The 27,019-nt window shown below is 36.5% G+C and overlaps 4 protein-coding genes and 1 pseudogene across 6 annotated transcripts; 3 read left to right on the top strand and 2 right to left on the bottom strand.

Annotated features, from left to right (window-relative positions):
• The first annotated feature begins 1,315 nt into the window (after positions 1 to 1,315).
• LOC138877108 (NADH dehydrogenase [ubiquinone] iron-sulfur protein 4, mitochondrial-like) lies at positions 1,316 to 1,717 on the top strand. Its single transcript, XM_070156648.1, has one exon. It carries the CDS (start codon positions 1,316 to 1,318, stop codon positions 1,715 to 1,717), a length of 402 nt encoding a protein of 133 aa, XP_070012749.1.
• Positions 1,718 to 4,657: 2,940 nt separating this feature from the next.
• LOC104235330 (probable polyamine transporter At3g19553) lies at positions 4,658 to 5,607 on the top strand (annotated as a pseudogene).
• Positions 5,608 to 6,769: 1,162 nt separating this feature from the next.
• LOC104235329 (uncharacterized) lies at positions 6,770 to 10,709 on the top strand. 3 transcript variants are annotated; one of them, XR_011406313.1, is made up of 3 exons: positions 6,776 to 6,887; positions 9,768 to 9,894; positions 10,027 to 10,709. XR_011406313.1 is itself a non-coding variant. In XM_009789062.2 (2 exons), exon 2 carries the CDS (start codon positions 7,504 to 7,506, stop codon positions 8,566 to 8,568), a length of 1,065 nt encoding a protein of 354 aa, XP_009787364.1. In that variant the 5' UTR covers positions 6,770 to 6,887; positions 7,489 to 7,503; the 3' UTR covers positions 8,569 to 8,876. The 3 variants fall into 3 exon arrangements, 1 of the variants encoding a protein (XP_009787364.1); XR_011406312.1 differs by having other exon boundaries at positions 9,627 to 9,894; XM_009789062.2 differs by lacking the exons at positions 9,768 to 9,894; positions 10,027 to 10,709 and adding an exon at positions 7,489 to 8,876 and having other exon boundaries at positions 6,770 to 6,887.
• Positions 10,710 to 11,485: 776 nt separating this feature from the next.
• Positions 11,486 to 12,780, bottom strand: LOC104235328 (extensin-1-like). Its single transcript, XM_009789061.2, has one exon. It carries the CDS (start codon positions 12,739 to 12,741, stop codon positions 11,719 to 11,721), a length of 1,023 nt encoding a protein of 340 aa, XP_009787363.1. The 5' UTR covers positions 12,742 to 12,780; the 3' UTR covers positions 11,486 to 11,718.
• A 581-nt stretch (positions 12,781 to 13,361) lies between these two features.
• Positions 13,362 to 17,493, bottom strand: LOC104210732 (uncharacterized). The gene is made up of 4 exons (XM_070161069.1): positions 16,913 to 17,493; positions 14,867 to 15,095; positions 14,069 to 14,193; positions 13,362 to 13,829 (listed from the first exon to the last, which is right to left on the bottom strand). Exons 1-4 carry the CDS (start codon positions 17,246 to 17,248, stop codon positions 13,746 to 13,748), a joined length of 774 nt encoding a protein of 257 aa, XP_070017170.1. The 5' UTR covers positions 17,249 to 17,493; the 3' UTR covers positions 13,362 to 13,745.
• Between the last annotated feature and the right edge of the window lie 9,526 nt (positions 17,494 to 27,019).

Below are 27,019 nucleotides of genomic sequence, written 5' to 3'. Positions count from 1 at the left end.
GAAACTAATTAATCGACGCAACTTATTAATCGATTACACAAATTATAACACATAATAATTATAGCAAACATAAACAAATGACAGAATTGGACCAAATAAAAAGGTCCACTGAAGATGAACAGAATCAATTGACAAAAAGAATTTTAAAACAATAAAACTAAACTAACAAATACATAGATAAAAAAACATGAACACAAAACAAAGGAAAGAAGAAAAATACCTCAGAATACCAGAACTATACGGACCCAGGCTCGAAACTCGAACACTTTGAGGTCGAACAGACCTTAGTCGAAGTGTTCTCAACTGAGAACACTTCGATTAAGGTCGATTAGACCCCAAATCCTCACTTAATTTGGACGGATTCCATGATTTGGAATTTCTAGGGTTCCTGGTTTTCGATTTAAGGTTCGAACATTTCTAGACAGATTTGAACGGAACCAAAGTCATTTATGATATAAGGGAGGTCTGGGGGTTGCCTGGTATGAATTTGGGGTTGGTTGGTGTAGGTTTCCGTTTGGCTCGAATCTTCAAATGAAGATTCGAGAAGATGGGGGAAGATTCGAACCAAACGAGTAACATATTTGGAACGGGGGTGGTCAGATGGTCATATGGTCTTAAGGTGGTGGCCGGCGGCGTTGTTGCCGTCGGGTTTTAGGCGGTGGGATGTCATGGCGGCTAGGGTTTCGGTGAGGGGTGTTTGATTCAGTCTCTGAGTTGAGACGATGAACAGGAAGACGAGGGGGGTGTTTGGTTAGGGGGGCTGGGGTAGGAGGTTGAGTTTATATAGGGGCGGGAGTTGTTTGATCCTGACCGTTCGATCAAGCACGATCAACGTCCTGGATTGTTTCATTTAATGGCACGACGCCGTTTGGTCTCTATACGAAATTGGGCCGATCTTGGGTGAAAATGGGTCGGGTATAGAGGAGGCCTTGAGGCCGTTGGATTAAGATAGATGAACGGCTCAGATGTGATCACCTAAAACGGCGTCGTTTCAATTATGCAGGGGCCGAACTAGACCGTTTGATTGAAACAAATCAACGGCCCAGATTTGAGACTCAGAAACGACGTCGTTCGAGTCTTTTGAGGGACTGGCTGAAATGGACCGGGTCTTTTGAATGTTTGGGCCTGATTTTTGGTCTAAAATTTTGGCCCAAATCCGATTTGCCTTATATTTTCACCTCTTTTCATTTTCTTCCTTTAATTAACAATTAACAAAATTCTAAAAATAAAATGTAAAACCAAAATTAAACTACAAAATATTAGTTTTCCCGCTTATTCATAGCGCAATTTCACATGATTACGATTTGGTTCTGCAATGGCGAATTTTCTCCGGCGTCCGTTCACTAGGTTTCAGCCTCTCCGATCTTCACCGGTTTGTTCGACGATGTTTTGGTCATCATCATCGTCTTCCTCCGCCGATGCGTTGATGGAAATCAAACCCGGGGAAGTAGGGATGGTCTCTGGAATTCCCCAGGAACACCTTCGTCGCAGAGTCATTATTTATTCACCTGCTAGAACTGCAAGCCAACAAGGCTCTGGAAAGGTTGGAAAGTGGAGAATAAATTTCTTGTCCACACAGAAGTGGGAAAATCCATTGATGGGATGGACATCCACAGGAGACCCTCTATCAAATGTTGGTGAGGCAGGGTTATCTTTTGATAGCGTAGAAGCAGCAAAGGCATTTGCTGAGAAACATGGTTGGGGGTACACTGTCTAGAAGTTTCATACACCGTTGTTGAAGCCAAAATCATATGCAGACAACTTCAAATGGAAGGGCCCCCCACCAGAGTCCAAGGGAGGCTAATGGATATTTTGTACGTTCAATTTCCGCGTTGCTGCGCTGCCTTCAAGAGTTGCCACTTCTGACAGGTGGAAATCCTATTATCATTGGAATTGTAACACGTATTCAGCCAATAATTTTCGTTTGCTATCGAATTATCATGATCCAATAGACAAAAGTGCATTACGTTAGCTAGGTTTTTAAAACTTGTACTCAGTTCACCACTAGGACGTAGTCTGTCCCTTTCGCTTCTTGTGTGTTGAACTAAGCTAGTAAAATATGTACAGACAGAGAACCGAAAGAAGAAAACTAGTGACTTATAAACTTGAAAAACAAAACTACAAAATATTAATTAACTCTTGTCAACAATTAGCACACAAGTTAAAACATTTAATTAAAATAAAATCACACGATGACACACTTTAAATGCATTTTTTTGTGATTTCCTTCTTTTAAAACCAAATTATGGTTCGATTAGTTCCTAAATGCACAATTAAATTCCTAAATATGCATGCAACATATTTTTGTTTTTGTATTTTAATTAATTAAAACAGGATAAACATTCACAGATAAAGACACAAATAATTATCCAAAAATGCCACGCAAATTCTAAAAATTGTACACCAAGGAAATTTGTTTTAATTTTCGATTTCTTTTGGAGTAGTTTTTCGTGAAGCAAAAATCACGTGCTCACAACCTCCATAACGTTACTATTATTATCAGCCATGGTTGTTCAAAGAGCCAAGAAAATGCTCTGATACGCAGGGCAAAGAAACAGCGACAGAAATGGAAAAGAAAAGAGAATACAAGATAAAATAGGGCAAAAAGTAAAGAGGCTTTTCATTCATAACCTTAAAGAGGATAATTACAACCTATATAGAGTATAAACTCATGAGAATGACCTAAGAATTACAGCCGGATAATATGCTAAATTTGCCATCTCAGTACAGCTTTGGGCAAGACCTAATTGGTATAGGACAAAGGGAATTAAGGGGTCAATGCGTAATATAGGAAACTTCTAATTTAAAAGGTAAGGGACTGAAATAAACATTTCTAAAACTCAGAAATCCTAACTAAATGACCGTGTACAACTTCCGCAAGCTTCTCTGTTTCACTCCGTATCAAATTCTCTGTCTAATGAAATAGCAACTAGTGTGATATATTCAGAAACTGCTAAGGATACGTGGCATAAGTTGGAATTGAGGTTTGACGAACCATATGGACTCAAAATGTTCCGATTATATAAGGAGTTAGTAGGACTGAAACAGGGAAGCAGCGGCATAGCTACATATTTCACAAAATTGAGTAGTATCTGGAGTGAATTATATAGTTTGAATATACACATGAAATGTATCCGTGAGTGCAAATGTGGTGCTAAGTTGCACTTTTACATGGCCGAAAAAGATAAAAAATTGTTTCAATCAATTATGGGGCTAAATGAGTTTTACGATAGGGTTAGAGGAAGAATTTTGATGATGAGCCCCTTGCCATCGCTCTATCAAGCGTACTCTCTGCTTCTTCAAGAAGAGAGCTTGCAAAGGGAAGTGGAATCTGGGCAGAAAATGAAGAATGGTGCTAGAGAAATGAATGTTGAGTGCAATTACGGTAAGAAACGAGGTCACACTATTGATAAATGCTACAAGATCCATGGATTTCCTGCACATTTTAATAAGAAAAAGTGAAGCTACAAATGGACTATACGTGTTGCAGTTGCCTCATGATGCCTGCCTTTCCACTTCAGCGTTTACATCTTCTGTTCATTCCAGTATACCAAGAATTTGTATATAGATAAGTCTGCCGTTACCTCCACCAATGTACAATCAGATTTGTGCATAAATAAAATTGTTTCTGAGTACTGTCTCTTCTTAAAATCCTTTATATTCTCAGGATACTTTTTGGCATTTTCGACTAGGACACATTTTTCCAATATGAGGCATATACCTAATCTGCACTGGGATTTATATGAGTCTGAAGTTGTGGGCAGGTATTGATTTTGTCAATTTGCGGATTTGGACATCGAATCTCACTCTCGACTAGAGACTCCATTGATGAACTCCAGAAGCTTCGCATGAGCTAAGAGAGAATGGGGACTTGATTCTCAGATATGAGAGAATGAAATCGTGTATTTCTGATATCCCAAAGGGATGTATATATACACGTGGATACTACTCCACTAACTAACTTTAACTACTTTGACAGCTAAGCTACTGTTAACTAACTAACTAACTGATTAACAAACTAAGCTACAGCTAAACTACTGGAGGAATACAAAGAAAGAAAATAAATACAGTGTTATCTCAATAGATTTTGTAGTTGGGCTGGAAATGTGGAGCTTACTTTTAACTTTAAGTAACGAACGGCTGTTCCTGTTATGTTGTTTCGGATTCTGTTGTGACTGTCACCAATGATGTTTTTCTCTCTCTAAAATCTGTTATATATTCAAGTTGTTAACCAAATAAACAATTTTTTGTCCGATTTCTCTGCGGATGGGAAAGAAAAAGAAGAAAGAAAAAAAAATACTTGATGTTCTATTGTTCTATACATATTGTTGGCACTCAGAACTTAATTCATTTCAACTCATATGCTCCATGATCAAATTGTTTCATCATCAGAGCAACCATTTCATATTATTGAATTTGAATCCTGGGGGACCAATATATAGTACTTAAAACAGTTTTCTGAATCATTTGAAAGGGTGCTGCAGCTTGCAAACCTTAGTTAGTTTGAGACATGCAGTTTATCCATTCATAATTCCTCTGAAGTAGATCCATATCCATGGCAAATGGAGCTTCTTCATAGACTTCAACTTCCCATTTCAGATTATCAGTGGATAGATGAGGAGGGAACAGTGAATGATACCAGAACAATGCAAGTAATATGACAAATCCAAAGTTTAACTTTGTTGCCTTTTATGCTTTGATTCTCTATGAAGTTTCAGGTGTTGAAGATTCGGTGAGATCATTGTTGGCCCTTTGGTGCTATCTTTGCTTGGCTTCTTGATTCTTCCTTTATTTTTGAGCATATCTGAAGCTCTAGTTACAGCTGCTTTCCTGAAAACGGTGGATATGTATTTGGATTTCATCAGCTTGGGCCCTTTCTGGGGGTTTTAAGAAGGCTTTTGGAAATGACTTCATGGTGTCACAGATTATGCTATTTACCCGATATTGTTCCTGGATCACCTGAAACATTCAATTCCCATCTTTAATTACTTACATCGGAAGAATTCCATCCATATTGAGATATACAATCTCTGCAATAGTTGAATGATAGAGGCCTGCATATTCTTAGGTTTTCAGCTATTTTATTGCAAGTTTTTCACTTTTTTGATTTCCTGTAATGGCAATTCTCTCAATTCCTGGGATTAAGCTAAGTCAGTGGTCTATTGTGGATTTCAAGAAGGTGGAATTGAGGGGATACATCAATACCATGTGTTGGGAAGGCCAGTGCTGTAGCAGGGGAGGTAGACTACCCTGGTGGAATGTTTCCACAGGCACTGCTTAGGCCAGTTGTTTTTGTGGTTTCTTCATATCTTATTTCAGTTGTTTCAGCAACAGGAGCTTTGGATTCAATTCCTAGTGAGTGGACTGATGGTTTTGCAGAAGTTGAATGCTGATTGTTGGCTTCTCACCAAATGGTGGATCCAGGCTGCTGCTGCAATGACTAATATGGAGTTATTTAAAGCTGAAACGAGCAGTGATGCCTTCCAGCTTCTTGGAATGAGTGAAATGGGAATGCTTCCTTCTATATTTGATTCAAGGTTTGACAGATTTACCATTGATCGATCCTTCACATATTGTACGACAATTTTAATGCTTAAGCACTTGTAGTTCACAAGACCTTTTCATGGATGTTAGAGCTTCAAGTTTCCACTAAACCTAGAAGAATAGTAGAGTTCCACTTCATCTTAGCTACAGACCAAAATGTATTTCAAAGAGATGTTTGCTCTTGCGAGTTGTATGCAGTATGTAGAGTATCACATGCTAAACCATAGTTACTGGCATCTTTTCTTGTTTGCTAAGAGCAATAACTTGGACCAGAAGAAACAAACTTGTCACCTAATGATATGGAGGACCTTAAGCGCATGAGCAAGGTGTTTCTGATGAAGCATTTCTTAGCCTACTTGCGGAGTCGAAAAAAATTCAAGATTCTGAAACATCGACAATAGAAAGTTCAGAACTAGTGTAGAAGACATTCATATATTTTACAATCGGATCAGAAGGGATTCAGAGAAAGTTCAAGCTAACTAAGATATATGCCATAAAAGAAAGAAGACTCATCATTAATTTGCATATGGTGAAGACGTATCTATTTAACTCAGCACGTTACCTAAGTAGGTATCTGTGAAATGTATAAACAGAAATCAACTGTTGAATAAGAATATTAACATCAGATAATTTATTTTGTATTACTACTTACAGAAAACAATTTTAGCAAATCATACATGTTGAAGAAGGTCAACAGCATTGATCAATTATACTACTATATAAAAATAAAGGGTTTTTTCTCTGACACAAGTAAGAAGCACATTATTTGGACTATTTCCCTTTTCTTTAACCGTATTTCGATATGGCTTTGAAATGTGATTTAGCAGATATTTTAAAAGAAACGTGTCAACAAATGGCGAACCATTTACCATGTGATAGGCTAGAGTTGTAGAGAAATGCTAGAATTAGAGATATATTTGAAGCAAGTAAACAACATATAGATACTACTTTGGGATCAAATGGAAGCAAAGTAGTTTATTTAAAATTAGTTATTAAGGGGTATTAATATAAAAACTTCTCCAAATATACATAAAAACCCCATTAAACTTGCCGCCATTTAGTTGAGGAAGAAAACGGGACCGTGTTGATTCCAAACACGGCCTAATGAGACGTGATCATTCACTTTCATTTTACAGACATGACGTAAGAAAACCGCACGTGCGAAATTGAGGCTTATACATAAGAAAATAGTTCGTGTTTGCCTTATGTTCATTAACAAATAAACCAAAAATTAGTAGTACAAAAGACAGACAAGATCGCAAAAGCATACCTCAAACAGATATTAAAATAAAATAAAAGACAGCTTTGAGTGAACACCTTGAACGTCGTTTTGACCCACGCAGGTCAATTCCTATTCTCTGTTTCTGTTTCATTCCTGCCATTAATTCAATTCAATTTCGTTAATTGAGTTTTAATCTTCTCGTTTAATCATCAAAGGGTTTCTTTTAGTTCTTTTTAAATGTTAAAATTGTCTTTAGTTTTAGTTAGATTCTTTTATTCTTTGCTTAATCCTTCTCTGCTTTCGCTCTTTATGATCCTCGATCGCTTAATCTGAATTTGGGTTCAGCTTCCTTTTCTCTTATAAATTTACTTCGTTTGATAGTAATCTCAAATGGTTAATCTTAATTTTTGTTCATAGAGGTTAATTGTACTTTGAAATTACTAAATTTGGGTAAAAACTTCATCTTGAATGCATATTGGTTTCATATATTAATTTGGAGCTAGCAAAGATTGCCGACATTGTCTTGGTCTAGTTAATTCATAGATTCTGTTAATTGGTAATTAAATATGGACTTTCAAGCTTAATTACCTTCCTTTGATCTGTCCTGAAAAGTTGAATTTTTTACAAATGTAAACTAGGAAAATGCATTATTGGGTATCTGGTAGTAAATGATTTCTGTTCTTTGCTGAAATTCACCAAGGTCTTGGCATTTTGTGTGTTAGGAGTTTCAAGTGAAAATGGTGACCAACCACCATTATACTCGAGTTGATACCTTAGAGCTCAGAAATCTAATATGTAGGAAGATTGGACAGCAGAGAGCTGAAAAGTACTTCAGTGAGCTTAGAAGATTTTTTAGTTCAAAACTGAGCAAGGTTGACTTCGACAAGTCTTGCATTCGAACTATTGGAAGAGAGAATATCCACCTACATAATCGTCTTCTTCTATCCATATTGAAGAATGCCTCTTTGGCTAAGGTTCCTCCACCGAAACCTAAAAAGGTTGAAGAATCTCTCAGCATCAAAGTCGGGAATGGTTATCAGAGGAGTTGTCTGCAGTCTCTCTATGGTGATGCATTTCCCTCATCACCTCGCAAAACCAGGTCTCCGGTTAGTAGAGACAAAAGGTTCCGGGACCGTCCTAGTCCTCTTGGACCACTTGGGAAGAGTCCTACTATTACTTGTGAAGAAGCAACGCCTCGGATACAAGAACAGGAAAGTGCCACAGAATTGCATTCTCTTGGTAGCAGACCTCCAGTTGAAGTTGCGTCTGTAGAAGATGGGGAAGAAGTTGAACAATATGCTGGAAGTCCAAGCATACAAAGCAGAAGCCCTGTCACTGCCCCTTTTGGAATTTCTGTGAATGCAGGTGGTGCTCGAAAAGCTCTCCATAGTGGATCTATATATAACTTTAGTCTGGAGACTTGTCAAAACCGTGGAGAATTGCCTGACAGTAGATCTCTAAGAAGCCGTTTGGAGCGGAAGTTAGAGGCAGAGGGGCTTGGCATATCATTGGACTGTGCTAACCTGCTAAATAATAGTTTAGATGCATTCTTGAAAAGACTGATTGAACCTTGCATAGGACTGGCTGGCTCACAACATAGAAATGAATGCGTCAGACATCGTAATGCCCAAATACTGCCTGGATGGTATGGTCAATATCCTGGGAATCGTACAGAAAGACAAATAAAATCCTCATGTGCAAGGATGTTGGATTTTCGAGTGGCAATGGAGAGAAATCCTCGTATACTTGGGGGAGATTGGTCCACACTACTTGAGAAGGTCTGTGCTTGCGCTTCTGAATAAACAGCTCATCGCTATCAACTTGTTACCTGATGGATAAGTGGAGATTTCAGGCTTTTTGCGTCTAATTTGATGATGAGGTCCTTGTCGTTAGAATTGTCAAAGGAATAAGCATGTGAATATTGTAGGAAGTTGTCGGATATGCGTGGGGTGAGATTTGTATTCTAGGAGGATTTGTCCTTTGAGGGACATGTTTACATAAATTACTCATAGATATTGTTTAATGAGCTCTTGGTCTTAAGTTATTTTTCATTTTACAGATCGGGTTTTCTATGAAACTTTTTCATGAAATAAAGCATATAGTTCCAACAGCTTTGTGCTATTGTAAGACTGAGAAGTTAGCTAGTGACCCAAATTCTAACCATTAATGAGTGCTTTCAGCTCCAAAGCTTTTTCCTGTTTTCTGTCTCTTCGTGAATCAACTTTTGCGACATAAAGGCAACGATTGTTTTTCCTATGTCAAGTCAAGAGGACATTGTATTTCTTGTTCCTGGGTTGAAGTGTTAAGTGCATTCCTCCTGTACAGACGAAAAAATATGAGAGACATGCACTCTTGCCCTTAAAGTTCTTGAGGTTGATCTGACGTTTGTCCAATGTGATGCCTGATCAGTGGCTTCAAGTGACACTTCCATTATTGGCTGCTTTCTATCATCATGTTTCAATGAATGATTTTCTTTTGGCAGTCTTCTGTCGCTAGCATATCAAATTGTTACTCTTTCTTGGTTGTTTGCTTGTTAGTGCATTTCTGTATGTTGGTGGGGCTTTTTTTCTTTTTCATCCTTCATTCTAGTCCATCTAAATGACAAAGCCATTTAAATGTTTGAGGTCAAGGTATGCACTTCTTGCCCTTAAATTCTTGAGTTTGAACTGAGTTTGGCCAATGCGATGCCTGATTGATGGCTTCAAGCCTTCACGTGATATGATTCCAGTATTGGCTTCAAAAGGTAACATCGCAGTTCAATGATTGGCTGCTTCTGGCAGTCTTCTGTAAGTCTATATTCATTCTTCAAGCTATGGTATAGTTTCTTATTTATTTATTTTCAATCTCACCTTGTTGTCAGCACTTTGAAAGTTTCCTGTTGGCTACCGTCGGATTGTAGAAGAAGTGGCTTTAAACGTTTACTGTTAACACTTCTCTACATCAACTTGCTCTAAACATTTATTGCGGTATGTATGCACATATTCTGACAGCCTTGTTGCAGCTTCAGAATTCTGCACACCCACGCACAAGTGAAACTCTGTGTTGCCTTGCAACAAAGGCAATCTAAGAAATTCTCTGTGTACACGAATAAATTTGAACTCAAAAGTAATAGAAACACGCTCCATAAGGTAAGCACATTAAATATCAGACTCATCTCTTCCGTCTTCATAATTCCTCCACAACATGAAGATGAGCTTTCTTCTATCTATGTTTATGCATCCATCTAATAGCTGATTATTGTTGCGTGTTTAATATTGTAGATGTAAAAACCGCATAGGAGGATAGCTATACGAGGAGCAGTGAGAGTGGAGGCTCAGCTGTAAATGTAGTGACATGGTCAACAAGGATTCATATTGCCAACCACAACTTGCTTGGGACTAACACGAAGTTGTTGTTATTGTTGTATAGCTCCCCTCAAGGTTGTCCGTTCATGGTCAGTTGCCTGGCTTAGTTGATCTGCACAGAAGAGGTTTTACATTGTGCAGCAGATGTTAACTTTTGCTCCTGTAACTCGTGGGGGATATCAATGATCACTTTTTGCACTGCTCAATAAATACTCAGGTATTGCTACGGATCCTGTCTCTTTGAGGTTAAATCAACTATACCAGGAGAACTAAGGCAAGCTCTCATTAGCTGGCTGGGGAGGAAAAAACGGATAAAAGCTCAAGATATTCTGATGCACCATGCCTGCTCGCATCCTATGGGTAATGTGGAAGGAAAGAAACACTCGTTGTTTTGAGAACACAGTAACAGTTATACACACACCTGTATATAAATGCTTGTACTTCAATTGCATTTTTGAGTTCCTTCACACTCTATGGGACTATTGGGATTTCTCTCTCATTTTTTGATAAACTTAAACATTGTACATATTGGTGCAATTGTACTCCTTTAGTACATTGACCAACACCTCCATCTTGATACATAAAAAAAAGTTACTATACACGGACAGTATAACGATTATTTGCATATGAGTGTAGTTTAACGTGTGATGGCATGTTACTTATCTTATCATGTTACAAATTGATGTTTATCAGAGATTTACTTGTAATTTCCTTATAAGTGATTGATAGCGTAACTCTTTTTACAGTGCATAGATCTTAAGACTCCTAAATATAATGTAGAACCATTCGTCCTAACTATTTGATGTGTAAATCTCTGTTCTGGTCAACGAGGGATGGTGTCTCTCAACCTCAGAGATCTGATAAAGAAACTTCAAAGACATATTGGAATTCTTGTGAATTTTGTGTTGTCACGATCGTGGAAAATTTTCATTGGAATTCTTTCTCACATCCTGCAGCTTTTAACTGATTTTTCAGCACATTCTTTCTTGAAATATTGCAGCATCTCTTCTTCTAATTGCCATCAAAGACTTTGATTTCTTTAATAACAAGAATCTTTCCTTGAATTAAAGTCACCACAAATAAGTTTTCTTTGATTGAATTTTAACTTAGACCAGCTGATACTTAATAACTTGGTTTATTAATTTACCAAAATCTGTTGAGTGAAAACCAAATCAATTAAGATAATGAACCTTTCGGGACTAACAAGGTTTAATATAAAAGGTTCATTAATACTTCCGAAGAGTTGGGAATAAATGTGTAGGAGGTATATTTATAGACAAAGGAAAGAATTCAGTCGATTAGCACAAATAACATTAGACAAAGGAGAAGATAGTAGTAATCATTAATATAATTCTCAAGAAATACACCAAAAGAATCTTTTGACTAAACGAGCCAAACAGATGGAGATCTCGAGGATCTTACTTAAATCTCAAATAATACAGTTACAAATTATTACAAGAAAAGAACAGAAAGCAAGCAAAGCCGATCACTTCGGAAGCATACAAAAAAAATTTGGCAGAGGCAATGGAATTGCTCCAAATAGGAGGATGAAAATGAGTTAATCGTCAAGGAAGTTGTGGAAAATTATGTAAGTGAACAATTTGAATATTAGTAGTAGGTTGGTGGGGGTGGAGGTGAAACATAGGTGGCAGATTGCTCGTACTTTTTAGGTGGTGGAGGTGAGACAAAGTTGGGAATTTGTTTAACGTAGTTTGTTGGAAGTGGAGGTGAGTAGTATGATGGCGATTGTTCATAGGTCTTTGGTGGAGGTGGTGGTGATTCATAATAAGGTAGAGGTGGGGACTTATAATTAATTGGTGGTTGCTCGTAGTATTTTGATGGTGCTGGTGGCGGCGGAGAGTAGTATGAAGATGGTTGCTCATTGTATTTTGGTGGAGGTGGTGGAGATTTGTAAGAAGATGGTGATTGCTCGTAGTATTTAGGAGGAGGTGGAGGTGATTTGTCGTATGAAGGTAACTTTACGTAATACGCTGGTGGTGGTGGAGACTTGTAATAAACTGGTGAATTGTAATATTTTGTTGGTGGCGGTGAGTTGTAGTATTTAGAAGGAGCATGTGATTTATAATATTTTGTTTGGGATGGTGATTTGTAGTACTTTACTGGCGATGGTGATTTGTAGTACTTTACCGGTGATGGTGACTTGTAGTATTGCTTTGAAGGAGCAGGCGACTTGTAGTACTTTACTGGTGATGGTGACTTGTAGTAGTACTTTGAAGGAGCAGGTGACTTGTAGTACTTAACTGGCAATGGTGATTTGTAGTATTTTACCGGCGATGGTGACTTGTAGTATTGCTTCGATGGAGCAGGCGACTTGTAATATTTTGCCGGTAAAGGAGATTTGTAATATTTTACTGGTGATGGTGACTTGTAATATTCGTGCTTTGAAGGTACAGGCAATTTGTAGCTTTCAGCAGATTTTTCTGGTTTCTTGTAGTAAGGAATGGTGGGTACAACATACTTAGATGGAGATGGTGATTTGTAGTGCTTCTTAGAAGGTGAGGGAGAAGCATACCCATAAGAGTAATCAGCAAAAACAGTGCTGGCTGCTAAGCAAATTACCAAAGCAACAGCAAGAAGAGGCCATTGCCGCAGATTCATTAAGCTTCTCATTTTGATCTGCAAACCAACTGTAATTGGAGAAGAGAAGGAGATAACTTAGAAAACTTGTATTGCAGAGTTGAGAAGGGAGCTCTGGTTTTTATACAGAAATGTGACATCTTTCTTGACATTGATAAAATGGCTTCATGGTAACCCACTAAGAGGAGAGCAAAGTCCAAATAAAGACTTGGTCACTACTAAGTGGGAGGCATTTTCTGATGACAAATTAATTCAAATAAAACAGAAAAAAAAAATTATATATCTGAAAAAACAAAGAAGCATACCAAAAAGTAGTTAACATTGACATAACTCATAGTAATAGAAAGCCAATGGTGGTGATGGGGAAGAGGCAGTCATGGGTTTGAAACTTGAATGATTGGTGACAACCTTGATTACTCCAGTTGGATAGTTAGCAAGACTAGAGAATCATGTGCATGATATAGATGCATCGTGATAAGAGGGGTTGCTCAAATGGTCAGCGTCCCCATTTATAACTCCAGAGTTGTGGGTTCGAGTCACCAAAGGAGCAATAACTCCAACAAAGGGGAATCGAAGGGAAAGGGAATAAAAAAAGGATTTTAAAAATATATATATATATATATATATAGATGCATCATTGATATTCAGAACAATTTGGTACAATAATAAATTGTAATCGAGGAACTTTTAATCGAAAATTGTTACTACAATCCAGTAGAGAATGATACTACAATCGCAAAATCTTCATTAGATCTTCTATAACTATGCCTGCCAGTTGCAGTAGATATTGCTCTTTCTGATAGCTAATATAGAATATGTGATTTCTAACTAGAACTTGAATTTTACACAAAGAATCATGATGGACGAAGTAACTATTAAATAACACATTCTACAGCCTCTGCTGAAGTTCTGCTCCACCACACTAACGTGTCAACGGAATGAAAATCACTCCAACGGTATGCCTCCAGCCAATTTGTAAGCAAGAAGAATATCTGAATTGTTAGCAGAGAAGAGATGATACAGCTGCTTATACAGGATCACGTCGTAGAGACTTTCTCTTGGCTTGCCATGTACGTTAGGTACACATTCCATACGTACGAAAATGTGTTGCTTACAAGCGGCTGTCAATGTAGTAATAACATCTCGTTAGTTGCCTTCTCAAAGACACACACACACACACACACACACACATATATATATATATATATATATATATACTATATATATTATTTATAGAGAAGGATAGAGACATAGCCCTCTGCTGAAAATGAAGGTAAAAAAAGAACATTTTCTTCAAATTGGGAGTTGAGGGATTTGAACCTAATGAAAGAAAAAAGACATGATGAGACCTTGAGCATACCTGTAAATGAACGGGGACAAATTTGAATGTAATGAAATCACATATTGGCCAGTACATAAGACCATTGACAACAGTGGGAACCAAGTCGCGCTTGAGTCTGGCAACAATCTCTGAACTACTTTCACCTGGTGTAGCATCCAATAATAATTAGAATTAGTGACAAAAACATTCGAAGTCTATGCCCAATGTAATTCAGGAAAAAAAAAGGAAAAGTCAAAGAGTTCAAATAGATGGTGACAATTATTGCTAGATCGTTCATATCCATTCAGCAAATAAAGAAAACTGACAACACATTCAAATTCCAAATCACCATGAATGATGGATCGCCATTTGCCTATAAAAATTGACGGACAAATAAGAATAAAAAAGGGAAATAGGGAAAGAAGCATAAGAAGGCTTGCCAATGAACTGTCTGAGATCTTATGCTGTATCAATTTTAACAAACAGATCTTCCTAGTTAATTTTAAATTTCTTTTTCTGGTTTTCGTAGTAGCTTCTTTTGGTCCATGACCTCTGAGATAATTGTGATACAGAGTTTGGTACACTATCTCTCAAACCCAGATGTTAGCAGTTGGTTTCTCTCATGTCACTAAACCTACGCCCTCCTCTCCGACACTCTCACACAAGTTTGGTACAAGTTTTATCTTTCATTTTGAGGGTTCAAGAGTGTGATAAATTGCCAAATGTCTAGAGCACTCCATTGATACTTTATTTAGTTGATGACAGTAAGGTACACCCTTTGATTAAATATTTTAACTAAAGCAACGCAGAACATCTAAAAGCAGGACTCATTTGTACCTTGTGCTGCAGCATTCATGGAGAAGAAAATAGAGTTAATTGCAGGGCCATAGACTGTCTGTCCCAAAGCTATTTTCTTAAATGTTGTGATGACGTCACGCTTCGGAAAGCACCTTGACAGAAAATTGAACCAGAAATGAAGTGAAGGTCCAACAATTAGTGCTCCATAACCAGCCATCCTCAATGTTCGCGCGAGATCATACTGCGTCAACAATGACCCAGCAATTGTCTGCAGAATAGAGAGTGCAAAGAACACGGGGAAAACGATTAGGAACGTGTAAGGATTTATTCCACGGGTGAACCAGAATAGAGAGAGAAACTAAAAGGGGAGCAGATGATGCACAAGACAGGTGAGCTGCAAATTAAATATTTATATGTCGAGCAAAATGACAGAGAACTAACAGATTTTGATATTTTGCCGTGTTGTTAAACAAGATTTACCGGTTCTTTTTTGGACAAGTGAGATTTATAGGTACTAGTACTACACCATACATGATACAACAACTACGCCTAGAAGGGAAACTAGCTGGTTTTGTGCTTAATGTACTTATTCCAGCTACTCCTAGAAGATAGCTAATCAGCAAGGAGATGAAGCAGATTAGAAGCCCATGCTCCTTCACACTAAGGAAAATAGAATCTCCAATTTTAGGCGGGTTTTCTTGTCCACCACTGACCAAGATGCATAAGAGCGGTTTCCAGTGATGCTGGACAGAAAGACATAATGGCAAAAAGCTCAATTATGTACTCTGATAGTTCTTCTGTGTCAAACACTACACAAACCGTTTTCTGTGTGAAATGACAAGGTTTTGGTTTGGTTACTTGGGGAATCCCAGGCGTAAGAATCTATAAACTTCTAGGTCAAGTAGTAGGAAAGAAAGGGACCTCTAACTCAATTCAATAACATGTTTTAAGGCATCTTTTTCTAATATTAACGTTCACATTGGCCGAGCGAGTCGAAGGAGTCTTCATCACGAGTCAAGTTGGGGTTTCATTTTAGTAACAAGATGAGCACACTGCAAGACCAGACAAGTCACATCCTCATCTCGCAGTGTGACATCTGACATTTAAGTTAAGTCATTTCCTAAGTCGACTCCTCTATGATAGCCCATGCTGCAGTTGGACCTCATGAATTTATTCAAGAAGTCCTATTCTTATAGATGCCTTTATCACTTGGATCCACAGTGGAGACGGGTCACAAACAGGAAGAATAGTGTATGTCCTATAGTTCGAACTTCTAGATGAAGATGAATCAGAAGCCACAACTGACTTTGAATAGTGCATACGTTAGGTAGAGTGGATTTGCGTGAGACTATAACAGTTCGGAATGTAAAGAAACCGAAAAATACTAGGAAGCAATTGCAAGTTAGTTCTGAACTTTATAGGTGAAAGATTCAATAAAGGTATGCTCAGTATGGATAGACATAGACCGTAGCTGCTACAGCGCACTATTCTATAAATGAAAGAAATGAATTAAATTTGAGAAGCAGAAGAGACATCTAAGAGCTGCTGGGATAAGTCCTTACTCATAGGTTTAAGATCACTTATCCTACACCTAATACTAAGAGTAACTCTATCGGGAACTTAGCATAACCTAGCTATTTTTTCTGGTTGAACGACGGTTTGCCCTATCTCAGCTCTGTGCTTAATTAAAGTGAAAAAAGTACCCGAGGGAGGAAAGGAAAGAGGTCAAGATCATTTTTCTCGTTTGATTAAGAAGTTAAAAAGAAAGAATACACAAATTCTATGCAACAACTATTTCATAACCTCTGCAATAGTAACCCCTTTATCACTAAACCACAACAATTGGACGAATTTGGGTGCTTTTGGCATGACAAAGAATGTATTCATACAACATACATGATTCTTAATCCTAATAGTGAATTTTTCAACTATAATGAATTTTCCAACTAAGTTACTTCCAAAGAATCTTAAAACCTATATATATATAGTAAACAAGAACAGAAGTATTATGCCAAAACCAGGACAAATAGTCAAAGTAAGAAATTTCCAGTGAAATAAAAAGAATCTTTGCTGAGAATAAAGTACCTGTGAAGATAAATCAGCGGCAGTGAGAATAAGGCCACAAGTAATACTCTTGGTGAGAATGGGCCGAGAGTTAAGCTTTTCTAAGTACCAACCCACGAACCCAACTTTTGAAGCAGAGGCTGAAACCCCTGAAAAGAAAGCCAGAAAACTAGGATTTGACAAATCAACAAGTTCCTTATTTTTCCTGTAAAAAGATTGAGGTAATCTTGAATAGACTTTAGAATGTTGAAGTTGGTGATGAACAATATGATTCTTGAAATTCAAAGGTTCAACGGAAGGGTTTTTACAGAGATGGTGGAGGGTTTTAGAACCATTTCTGAGGAAAAAAGCACACATCTTTGTACTTGTGTAGAAGAATGGAGAAACCCCAGGTGTATTTTGTGGTTTATATTTAAGAGAAAAAACTGAGTAATTGAAAAAGGGTCTATTTTTCGTAGTAGGAAAGAGAAGGGGAGCGGTCAGTGGTCAGATGTGTAGCAGAGGAAGGAACTAGTTAGCAATTTTGCTCCAAAGATGGCCGCCAACAAATAGGAGCAAAGTGTAGAAGACAAAATAAGGTAAGGTCATCGTTGTTTACCTAGCACTTCCCTTATTTACATTCACATTCACATATACATCCCCACTCGCTCTTAACATTAGTGCTCAAATGACATTTTAATTTAGTAATTTTTACATTCTTATACGTTATATGAAACTATATTACTTTCTCTATTCAAATTTTACTATAATTATATTTTATATTCTCAATTACTATTTATGTATATTTTAAGGGAATTAATGATAATAATTAGTGTCCTAAAATTACTATAACATATATTCCACTCCCTCACGTTCCTCTCTTCACATCCCCTCCCCTCCCCACGTATCTTGCACCCACTCACGATTACACCATTGACAACCATTAAAAAGCTTTGAAGCTTTGAATTCGAATTTGAATTTTCAAAAAAATTATTTGTTTGAATTGGATGTTGTTGCAAAGAATTGGGAATTCTCTCTACGTCTCTCTCTATCTCTCAATCCCTAATTTCAGTAATGTAAAGCAAAGGAAAAGAGAGCAGCAATTCCACCATTGATAGCCATTAAAAAGCTTTAAAACTTTGAATTCGAATTTGGGTTTTCAAAAATCATTATTTGTTTGGATTGTGTATTGTTGCAAACAATTGGGAATGCGGTTTGGAGTTTATATCTCAATTTTGAGGGGTTTTGGTGAAGATTAGACTTGATTTTGGCTGAATTTCAGATTGAAAGAAGAAGAAGAAGAAGAAGAAGAAGAAGAAGAAGAAGAAGAAGAAGAAGAAGACATGATATACATTATATTTACGAAATTGTAGGAAAATTATAGAAAAATTATAGAAAATTTGTATTCTATTGTTTATATATATTTCTTTTATTTATTTAACTATTATATGAAAGTTGAACAACATTGTATAAAAATTATATTTAAGTTGTATGATATTATAGTTGTATATAACTGAGTAGAAATAATATATGAAAATTGTAGATAAGTTATTTAATATATGATTAGTTGTATGAAATTTATTTTTACTATGCGTAAATCAAATACAAAATATACAAAAGACATATTGTATAAAATTTGTATTTAAGTTGTATGTTATTGCAACTGTATTTAACTGGGGTAGAAATAATGTGTGAAAGTTGTAGATAAATTATATAATATATAATTAGTTGTATGAAAGTTATTTTTACCATGTATAAATCAGATACAAAATATATAAAAGACATATTGTATAAATTTTGTATAAAATTTGTGTTTAAGTGGATAGTTGAATGTAACCCTGTAAGCCACAGCCAATCTGCAAAACTCAAAATCGAGTACATGTAATATAAGTCTTTGCTTCTGTTGTTTCAAGTATTAAAACTACTAGTGTGCAAGTTGTCAGAGGATTTTGCTTATTGTGCAAGTTTATCATGGGTTTTTTTTTGGGTGGTCGAATTAGTTCGTTTCTATGCAGCTTTATTCACTTTTAGGGTTCTTTTGTCATTTAATTATCTTCTCTTCTTTAACTTGAAATCTTAATCCATATACTGAAATTTTTTCAAATGCAAAATCATAGCTAAGAGATTATTTTGTTAGTGAAGATAGTTCTACTACCTTAAAATCATACAATCATGTTCAGAGTTGGATTATTAACATTTTGGAACAGGGGTCTGACTGGGGAGCCTTTAATTGCTGACATCCTTTCATTCATTGGCTTCTTCGTTTCTAGTGGTAGAGATATACAGTAAAAAGACTGAACATCCGAGCTTGTAACGTTATACCAAAAAATGTTGATTATTATCAAAAAAAGAGGAAAATATATGCAGTATGCAAATTTTAAATGAGTATCCAGTGATCTAAACAATTATGACCAAAATCAATTTATGAGGCAAAATGACTTGAGAGTAAATTTTGACATAGCCAATTCAGTAACTCCAAATTCAGTAAGAAAAGCTTTTTCTTTGATAAACAAAAGAAAATTAATATGATTATTAATAGAAAACACACTACTCCAAAATTGTCTATAGAGTAGTTTCTTTCTACGATAAAGCAAAGAAAGGAAAGAGCAAATTTGAAAGTCTAATTCTTCTGGTGGCTGGAGTTCCTCAGAAATTAATTCCAAAAAAAAAAAAATATACTGATCAAAACTCAAGAAACCTTTCGTGGATAACAGTGGACATGTGGAATAATTCTAGAAGTGATTTAAGGTGGGACTAAATCCCTTAATAGAAGACACTAATAATGTATTGAGAGCCTTTTAAGGTGGAATGTATATATTTTGTAAACAAAACTTGTGTAGGTAGGGTAATTTACTAAACATGAACATTTAGGGTAATAAAATTTCAAATAGTGTATAAGAATAAAAAAATCCCTTTAATTTAACTTTTATAACATATAAATATTACTATTGCAAATTCAAAATCAAAAATTTCAAAAGTGTTACATACACACAATATGATATATATATAATTACAAGTTTGAGATATTTTTATTTTTTTCTTACATTTTGTGTCTATACAAATGTATCGTCATATAAATTAAAATAAATGATCTTTTGATTTTCTCAATATATACGAGCAAAGGCGGTTCTACCTTAGGGTAGAGGGTCACCAGCCCCTGATAATTTCAGAAAGATATATGTATATATGAGTATATATCTTAAATAATATGCATATATTTTGATTGCACCCTAAGACTCTAAGTTTAGGCAACTGCATTGGTTGATTTGGGACATTACTTGACTTTTAGTGCGCTGTCTGGGTTCGATTTTTACTTCAGCATTTACTCAAATTTTTATTCGATAGTGGTACTCGCCACTTTCAAATCCTAGGTCCACCTCTATATACGAGTAATTGGATCGAATTTGAGATAAAGGAGTATTTTTTAGCTTGGACTACACTTTTTAAATTTTTTATCTATTACAATGGCGCTTGAACAATGAGTAACATTTTGATTTTCTCAATGAGTGAGTGATTATGACTTAGGAGGAATTTATTTGTTTATTAGAAATTACAAATATTATCTTAAAAGAATCGAAAAATGAAGAGTAATTACAAATTGAGATAAGGAAGTAACTTCTAACTTAGACTTTAATTTCAATATACTTTTAAAATATTTTATAAGGTTATAATTCTCTAGACATCAAAAATAATAGTGATTTCATTTTGTTGTGTTCACCTGATAGTATTACACAAACTTACGTTTTTGCTCTTACTTTTAGATTGTTAATAATAGCCTAAGATATAATATATATGATGTGTGGCTATAATTTCATAGTTTCGTACATTATTTGTCTTGCATTTTATAAGCTTTAATGATAAATTACACTTTATTTGAGCGTAATAAAGTTTATTTTGTGTGTAGGTGAATTGGAGATGAAAGTAGAGAAAAAATGACACTTATAAGTCGAAAGCGTGCGCGGGAGCAGTGAATGAGAGAACCTGGCAGCAACGCCAGGTTTGAAGCTGGCGATATCCCTGGCGACACTAGGCTTGAACTTGGCGAGGCAAGGCAGAGGCCAAGCTTAACCAAGCGTTATGCTTGGCGACGCCAGGCCTGGGGCTAGGTCCACCAAGCGTTATGCCTAGTGATGCCAGGCCTGGGGCGAGATCCAATTCGAGTTTTGAAGACTTAGTTCATCTCCCGGTTTGACTAGGATTTGACCTACACATTTAGGTCTTTTCCTATATATATAAATAGACCTAAAAATGCCACTTTTGAGGGGGATTGGACAGAAAGGGACGGACATTAGACGAGGGGATTCGACCTAAGAAGGCAAGAACACACTAGGAGCAAAGCGGAGAATTCTTCTACGGATTTTTCACTTCCTTCTTCCTATTTCCATTATTGGTTATGAATTCTAGTATTGTAGTTATGCATACTATTATGAATAGTTAATTTGTTATTTAGGATTTTTTATGGAACCTATTTGTCACGACCCGGATTTCCTACCCTCGGGAGTCGTGATTGCGTCTACTAATGGGAGCTAGGCAAGCCAGTTATCAACAATTACCTTTTTAAAATTTTATTTCTCTTTAACAAACATGAAGCGATAACGTATAAACAACGGAAATTTAAATTTAAGCAGAAGAAAATAATAAAATATCTGAAATCTGTGTCCATTACAACTGCTTAAACCTTAATCACCCATCATTGGTGACACAGTGTCACAGACGGTCTAAGATTTACTACATACAAAGTCTGAAGAAAATATCAATACACTGTTTCTGAATTAAGGAAAATGAAACAGGGGATAAGGGATAGAGGGAGACGCCAGGGCCTGTGGACGCCTGCAGGTCTACCTTGGATCTCCGCGTGGACTGAAGGTAGCCTCCGAACTACAGTAAAAGAGCTGGCCCGGGATCTGCACATAGTGCAGAGTGTAGTATCAGCACAACTGACCTCATGTGCTGGTAAGTGCCTAGCCTAACCTCGGCGAAGTAGTGATGAGGCTAGGACCAGACTACCAAATAAACCTATGCAGTTCAAATATATACAACGGAAAAGAAATACAGAAATATACAGTCAAGTATGGGGGGGAGCATGCTGCGAGGAGATATCAATTCTGAATAGAAAGACAACAGGTAAATGAAAGAAGCAATATATCTCGGATATCAACAAAAAGACCAGAATTCAATAAATGCACGGCATCACCCTTCGTGCTTTTACTTTATCCTCACCAAAGCAATCATATAATAAGAAATGCGCACGGCATCACCTTCGTGCTTTTACTCTCTTTCCTCACCATATAACCAATATAATCGGCACGGAATGGTACATCGTGCGGCACGGCATCACCCTTCGTGCTTTACACTCTTTCCTCACAAATCATACACGGCATCACCCTTCGTACTTTACACTCTTTCCTCACAAAAATAATACACGGCATCACCCTTCGTGCTTTAACTCTCTTCCTCACCCAAACAACAATCACAAACAATAGGGAAAGGGATAAATGAAATTACAATAAGAGTCCCGACAAGGGAACAACAATTCAACAATTAAGTCCCGACGAGGGAACAACATCAACATCCCGGCAAGGGAGATACAGATAAAGAAACAATGTCCCAGCAAGGGAGGTAACATAAAGATCTCTTCTCTTTCTCACTTTTACTTCACAATTCACTTCACAACTCGAGCCAATGCTCTAAAGGTTCAATTATCACTTATACCTTTACAATTCGTTATACAACTTGAGTCAACGCTCCTCGATGTTCATATGTCACAATTCCTTCCACAAACTTTACACAACACATAGAAACCATCACCAAGGCATGAAACAAAATACAACGAAGTCATGATAATCACAATATAAAGACTCACGGGCATGCTAGACACCAATGTATAGATACTCGACACCATGCCTATACGTCGTACTCAACAATTACCACATAGAAAATAGGACTCGACTCCTAATCCCTCAAGCTAAGGTTAGACCAAACACTTACCTCGATGCCACGAACACAATTCACGTTTCAATTATAGTTTTACCCCTTGGTTCCACCACCAATTCGCTCGTATCTAGTCACAAGTTACTTAATTACATTAATAAATGTTAAATGAATCAATTCGAATGTATGAAAATGAATATCCCAAAGTTTTACCCAAAAAGTCAAAAATCGCCCCCGGGCCCATATGGTCAAAACCCGAGGTTCGAACCAAAACTCGATTACCCATTCCCCCACAAACCCAAATATATAATTTATTTTGAAATCGGACCTCAAATCGAGGTCCAAATCCTCAATTTTTTGAAAAAAACTAGGTTCTACCCAAAACACCCAATTTCCCCCATGAAAATCATTGATTTTGAGTTGAAATCATGTTAAAAGATGTTAATGATTGAAGGAAATGAGTTAAAATCAACTTACAACCGATTTGGAAGAAGAGTTGTTCTTGAAAAATCGTCCTAGGGAGTTTGTGTTTTGAAAAGATGTGAAAATGGGTTAAAAATTCGTCTAAGTATAAAAGTTGCAGGTTGCAGATGTGGGAAATACGAATAGGGGTTCGTAATTGCGAACCCCGACCTCTGATACGTTGGGAATTGCGAAAAGACTCTCACATTTGCGAGTTGGGAATTGCGAAAGGGGCGTCGCATTTGCGACTACAGGCTGGGAGAAGGGGCATCGCATTTGCGTTGGATTTCCTCGCATTTGCGAGATGGAGCTGGCCTGGGATTCCTTCACAATTGCGACAAGCCACTCGCATTTGCGAGCCAGGCTTCGTAAATGCGAAGCCTGCAGGCCTGCTATGCACATCTGAAAATCTGCAATTTTTCTAACTCCAAAATACACCTCGTGGCCTATCCAAAACTCACCCAAGCCCTCGGGGCTCCAAACCAAACATACACACAATCTCAAAAACATCCTACGAACTTATTCGTGTAATCAAATCACCAAAATAACATCATGAACATCGAATTAAACCTCAAAATCAATAAAATTTCTCAAAACTTCTTTAAACATCAAATTTTGCATTTAAGGTCCGAATCACGTCAAATGAACTCCGTTTCTTACCAAACTTTACTGACAACACATATAAATCATATTGAACCTGAACCGGATGCCGAAACCAAAATACAGGCCCGATACTATCAAGTTTTAATCAAAATTCATTTCCAAACCTTATAAATAATTTCAAAAAATAATTTTCTTTAAAAATTCATTTCTCGGGCTTGGGGCCTCGGAATTCAATTTCGGGTACACGCCCAAGTTCCATATTTCCCTACGGACCTTCCGGGACCGTCAAATTATAGGTCCGAGTCCGTTTACCCAAAACATTGACCGAAGTCAATTTAATTCATTTTATAGTAAAAATTTATCATTTTCACATTTAGGCTTTTCGGCTACGCGCCCGGACTGTGCATGCAAATTGAGGTGAGCCAGAAAGAGGTTTTTAAGGCCTTGGAACGCAGAATTCATTTTAAAAATAAGTGATGACCCTATTACGTTAATATAGATTTTCCTATTACGTTAATATAGATTTGTTGTAGTATTTTCTCTATTTGTTCAACTACGTTATTATTGTGGTTGATTGAAGAGCTCTCAATCGACTGTGCCTATTTAGTATGTATTACTCGGGAGAGAGTGAATATTTAGGTAGTTGTTGAACAACATCACTCCTAATGTATATGAGAGATCAATACGGAGGGTTTAAAGGTGAGATTAGGGATAACGAAACTTTGGTGCGATCCGAGTGAGCCGTACTTAACGCCAGCTAGCGTAATTCGGGAGAATATGTCTAGTAAATTGTGGTAGTTACTCGAGAGAGGATTACAACACTCAGAGTGCTCATGATCAGTAGATAAAACTTAGGCAAAATTATAGAAAACGTAGCGGAAAGGATTCCGACAATAGGGAAAATCATAACTCTAGACCTCCTTAATCTTGTCTCTGTTAATTGATAGTTTTATTGCTTTCTAGTATTTGTTAGTTAATTAGTTAGAAATAAATATTATAATCTTTATAATTCGGAAATTGTTTGGACTTGTGTTTCTTAGCAATATTGAACAACTATAGCTAAGCCTTAGTTCTTTGTGGGATTCGACTCCGAACTTGTAAATTAGATTATATTTGCAACGACCGCTTAGTCCTTTTTATAAGGCATAATTGGGCGTTATCCGATTAAAAGAAACTATTGAGCTTTTATATGGTAGTAGACTAATTTAAACACAAGTGAATCAATGAAAATATAAATTTAAAACAACACATCTACATGCATTAATAAAAGTAGTATTACACACGCTATAATTTGTTAATTATGTGTGTATGTATACACATATATCATTGTATTACTTTTGACACCTTTTGTCCAAATTAGTTGACTCCCTATTTTCTCCAATTAAAAGTGCGAAACTTTAAATATGAAAAAAAAAATCTATTTTCCATCTCTTTTGCAAAATAAAAACATGTGTTTGTATTAATTTTTACACCTTTTATCAAAATTATTTGACTCCCTTTTTTCTCCAATTAAAAGTGAGAAAAAGTCCATTGATGACATGATTCCGTACTTCCATGGGTGGATGATGAACTATATAATCACGTTCGTTATTTCTATAGTAATAGCAAGCAATTTGGTATGCTGATGCAATTACTTAAAGAAAGAGAAGAAGAAAAAAAAAAAAAAAGGCAATACCCGAGAGTATACAATTTGTTTAGAACAGCGAGTACAGAAAGTCGGCTCACACGCCGAATCGCATTGAAGGGTTTCCAGCATTTAAGGTAACAGCCACGTCAACAACAACTTTTTGTTGACATGATTCCGTACTTCCATCCTCCTTTTAACACGTGTTTAGGACTTCCAGCTCACTTCATTCGTTGCTTTCTGAGTCCTCTAAGTCTTGCATATTTCTACGACGACCCCCGTTCTTTACCTTAGCTGCACTTCACGTGCCAAATTGTAGTTCCCCGCGTTCAAGAATTATTTTACTTTTGTCTTGTTGATAGTAGTCACTTGCGCTCTGCATAATTTGGTAAATATTAAATTACCGTACCGAAACCAAAAATTTTGATATTTGGTATTCGGTATGGTATTTGGTTTAAATTTTAAAAATTAATATTTGATATTTTAAAATGAAATACCGAAATACTAATACCGTACCGAAATTTATTCTTTTATGTATAGTTTTCTCTCTTTAAGTTGACATTTGCTAATTTTGGACAAAACTTTGGTCAACAAATGTTTTTAATTTTGTACTTTTGAGTACTTTAATTCAGAATATTACATTTTATGTCTCTATGCACTAATTAGTATTCAAACCAAATAAACCGAAGTTACCAAACCGAATAAATCGAAACCGAAAGGAAAAAAATCGAACCATACCGAATTTAATTAGGTATGGTATTGATATTGCATTTTAAGAAATCGAATACCAAAAATATCGAACCGAAATGTTTAAATACCGTACCGTACCGACCGACGAACAGCCCTGGTAGTCACGTACTTATTAACATGGGAATCTTGTTTTGTGATTTATAAGCTTTGTTACTTTTATGGGTCAACTTTGTGATTACAAACTAATGCGGAATCTGTTCTTTTATTTCAGACATTTTGACTGATTTACATCAAAATTTCCCTAGGAAATTAGTCAATTTGACAATTTAAAAAGTACATTTCTTCCATCCGCTTTAGACTACCAATTTTTACAAATGATATTCTAACTCTCGTCGTCTAACGGTTCAGTTAAATGGGAAGAAATGATTTGTATGTTTAGCTTCAATTTCTTCTTTCTGCTAGGACTGATACCGTTATGGCTACCTCATCTTATGCTTGTTGATGGATATAACAAGATAGATAATATTTATCCCTTCAGTTGTACAGTACTTATCCATTCATTTGTACAACTTTCATAACATTGCTTGTAATCTTCTTATGCTATGTAAGCCCTCACCGGCTTAAAACGCGTCACTAGAGTCCAAGGCTTGTTCACTTATACGTCCTAACATTCCTCTTGTGTTTTGTCGACGTGAGACTATGTCTAAAATCTGGGGTGTTGCATACAGGCCCAGAGCGGACAATATCATTAGCGGACTGAGCTGTTACATTGTACCTCAGGCACAAAACAAAGATAAATTATACTTGAGATCATTGATCCGACACTTTGAGAAGAAAAC

Source organism: Nicotiana sylvestris, chromosome 1, assembly GCF_000393655.2.
Source record: "Nicotiana sylvestris chromosome 1, ASM39365v2, whole genome shotgun sequence".
In the NCBI taxonomy this organism is placed as follows: Eukaryota; Viridiplantae; Streptophyta; class Magnoliopsida; order Solanales; family Solanaceae; genus Nicotiana; species Nicotiana sylvestris.
Note: the sequence above shows the minus strand (reverse complement) of the source record. Positions and strands in the feature narration are given on the sequence as shown.

What these genes read in the sequence shown, in the direction of transcription:
- LOC138877108 (XM_070156648.1), top strand. Translation starts at nt 1,316, where the DNA reads ATGGCGAATTTTCTCCGGCGTCCGTTCACTAGGTTTCAGCCTCTCCGA.
- LOC104235329 (XM_009789062.2), top strand. Translation starts at nt 7,504, where the DNA reads ATGGTGACCAACCACCATTATACTCGAGTTGATACCTTAGAGCTCAGA.
- LOC104235328 (XM_009789061.2), bottom strand. Translation starts at nt 12,741, where the DNA reads ATGAGAAGCTTAATGAATCTGCGGCAATGGCCTCTTCTTGCTGTTGCT.
- LOC104210732 (XM_070161069.1), bottom strand. Translation starts at nt 17,248, where the DNA reads ATGTGTGCTTTTTTCCTCAGAAATGGTTCTAAAACCCTCCACCATCTC. An exon ending in CCGCTGATTTATCTTCACAG is followed by an intron (nt 15,096 to 16,912) that starts GTACTTTATTCT and finishes TCTATTCTGCAG; the next exon opens with ACAATTGCTGGGTCATTGTT. An exon ending in TTGTCCCCGTTCATTTACAG is followed by an intron (nt 13,830 to 14,068) that starts GTATGCTCAAGG and finishes CTACATTGACAG; the next exon opens with CCGCTTGTAAGCAACACATT.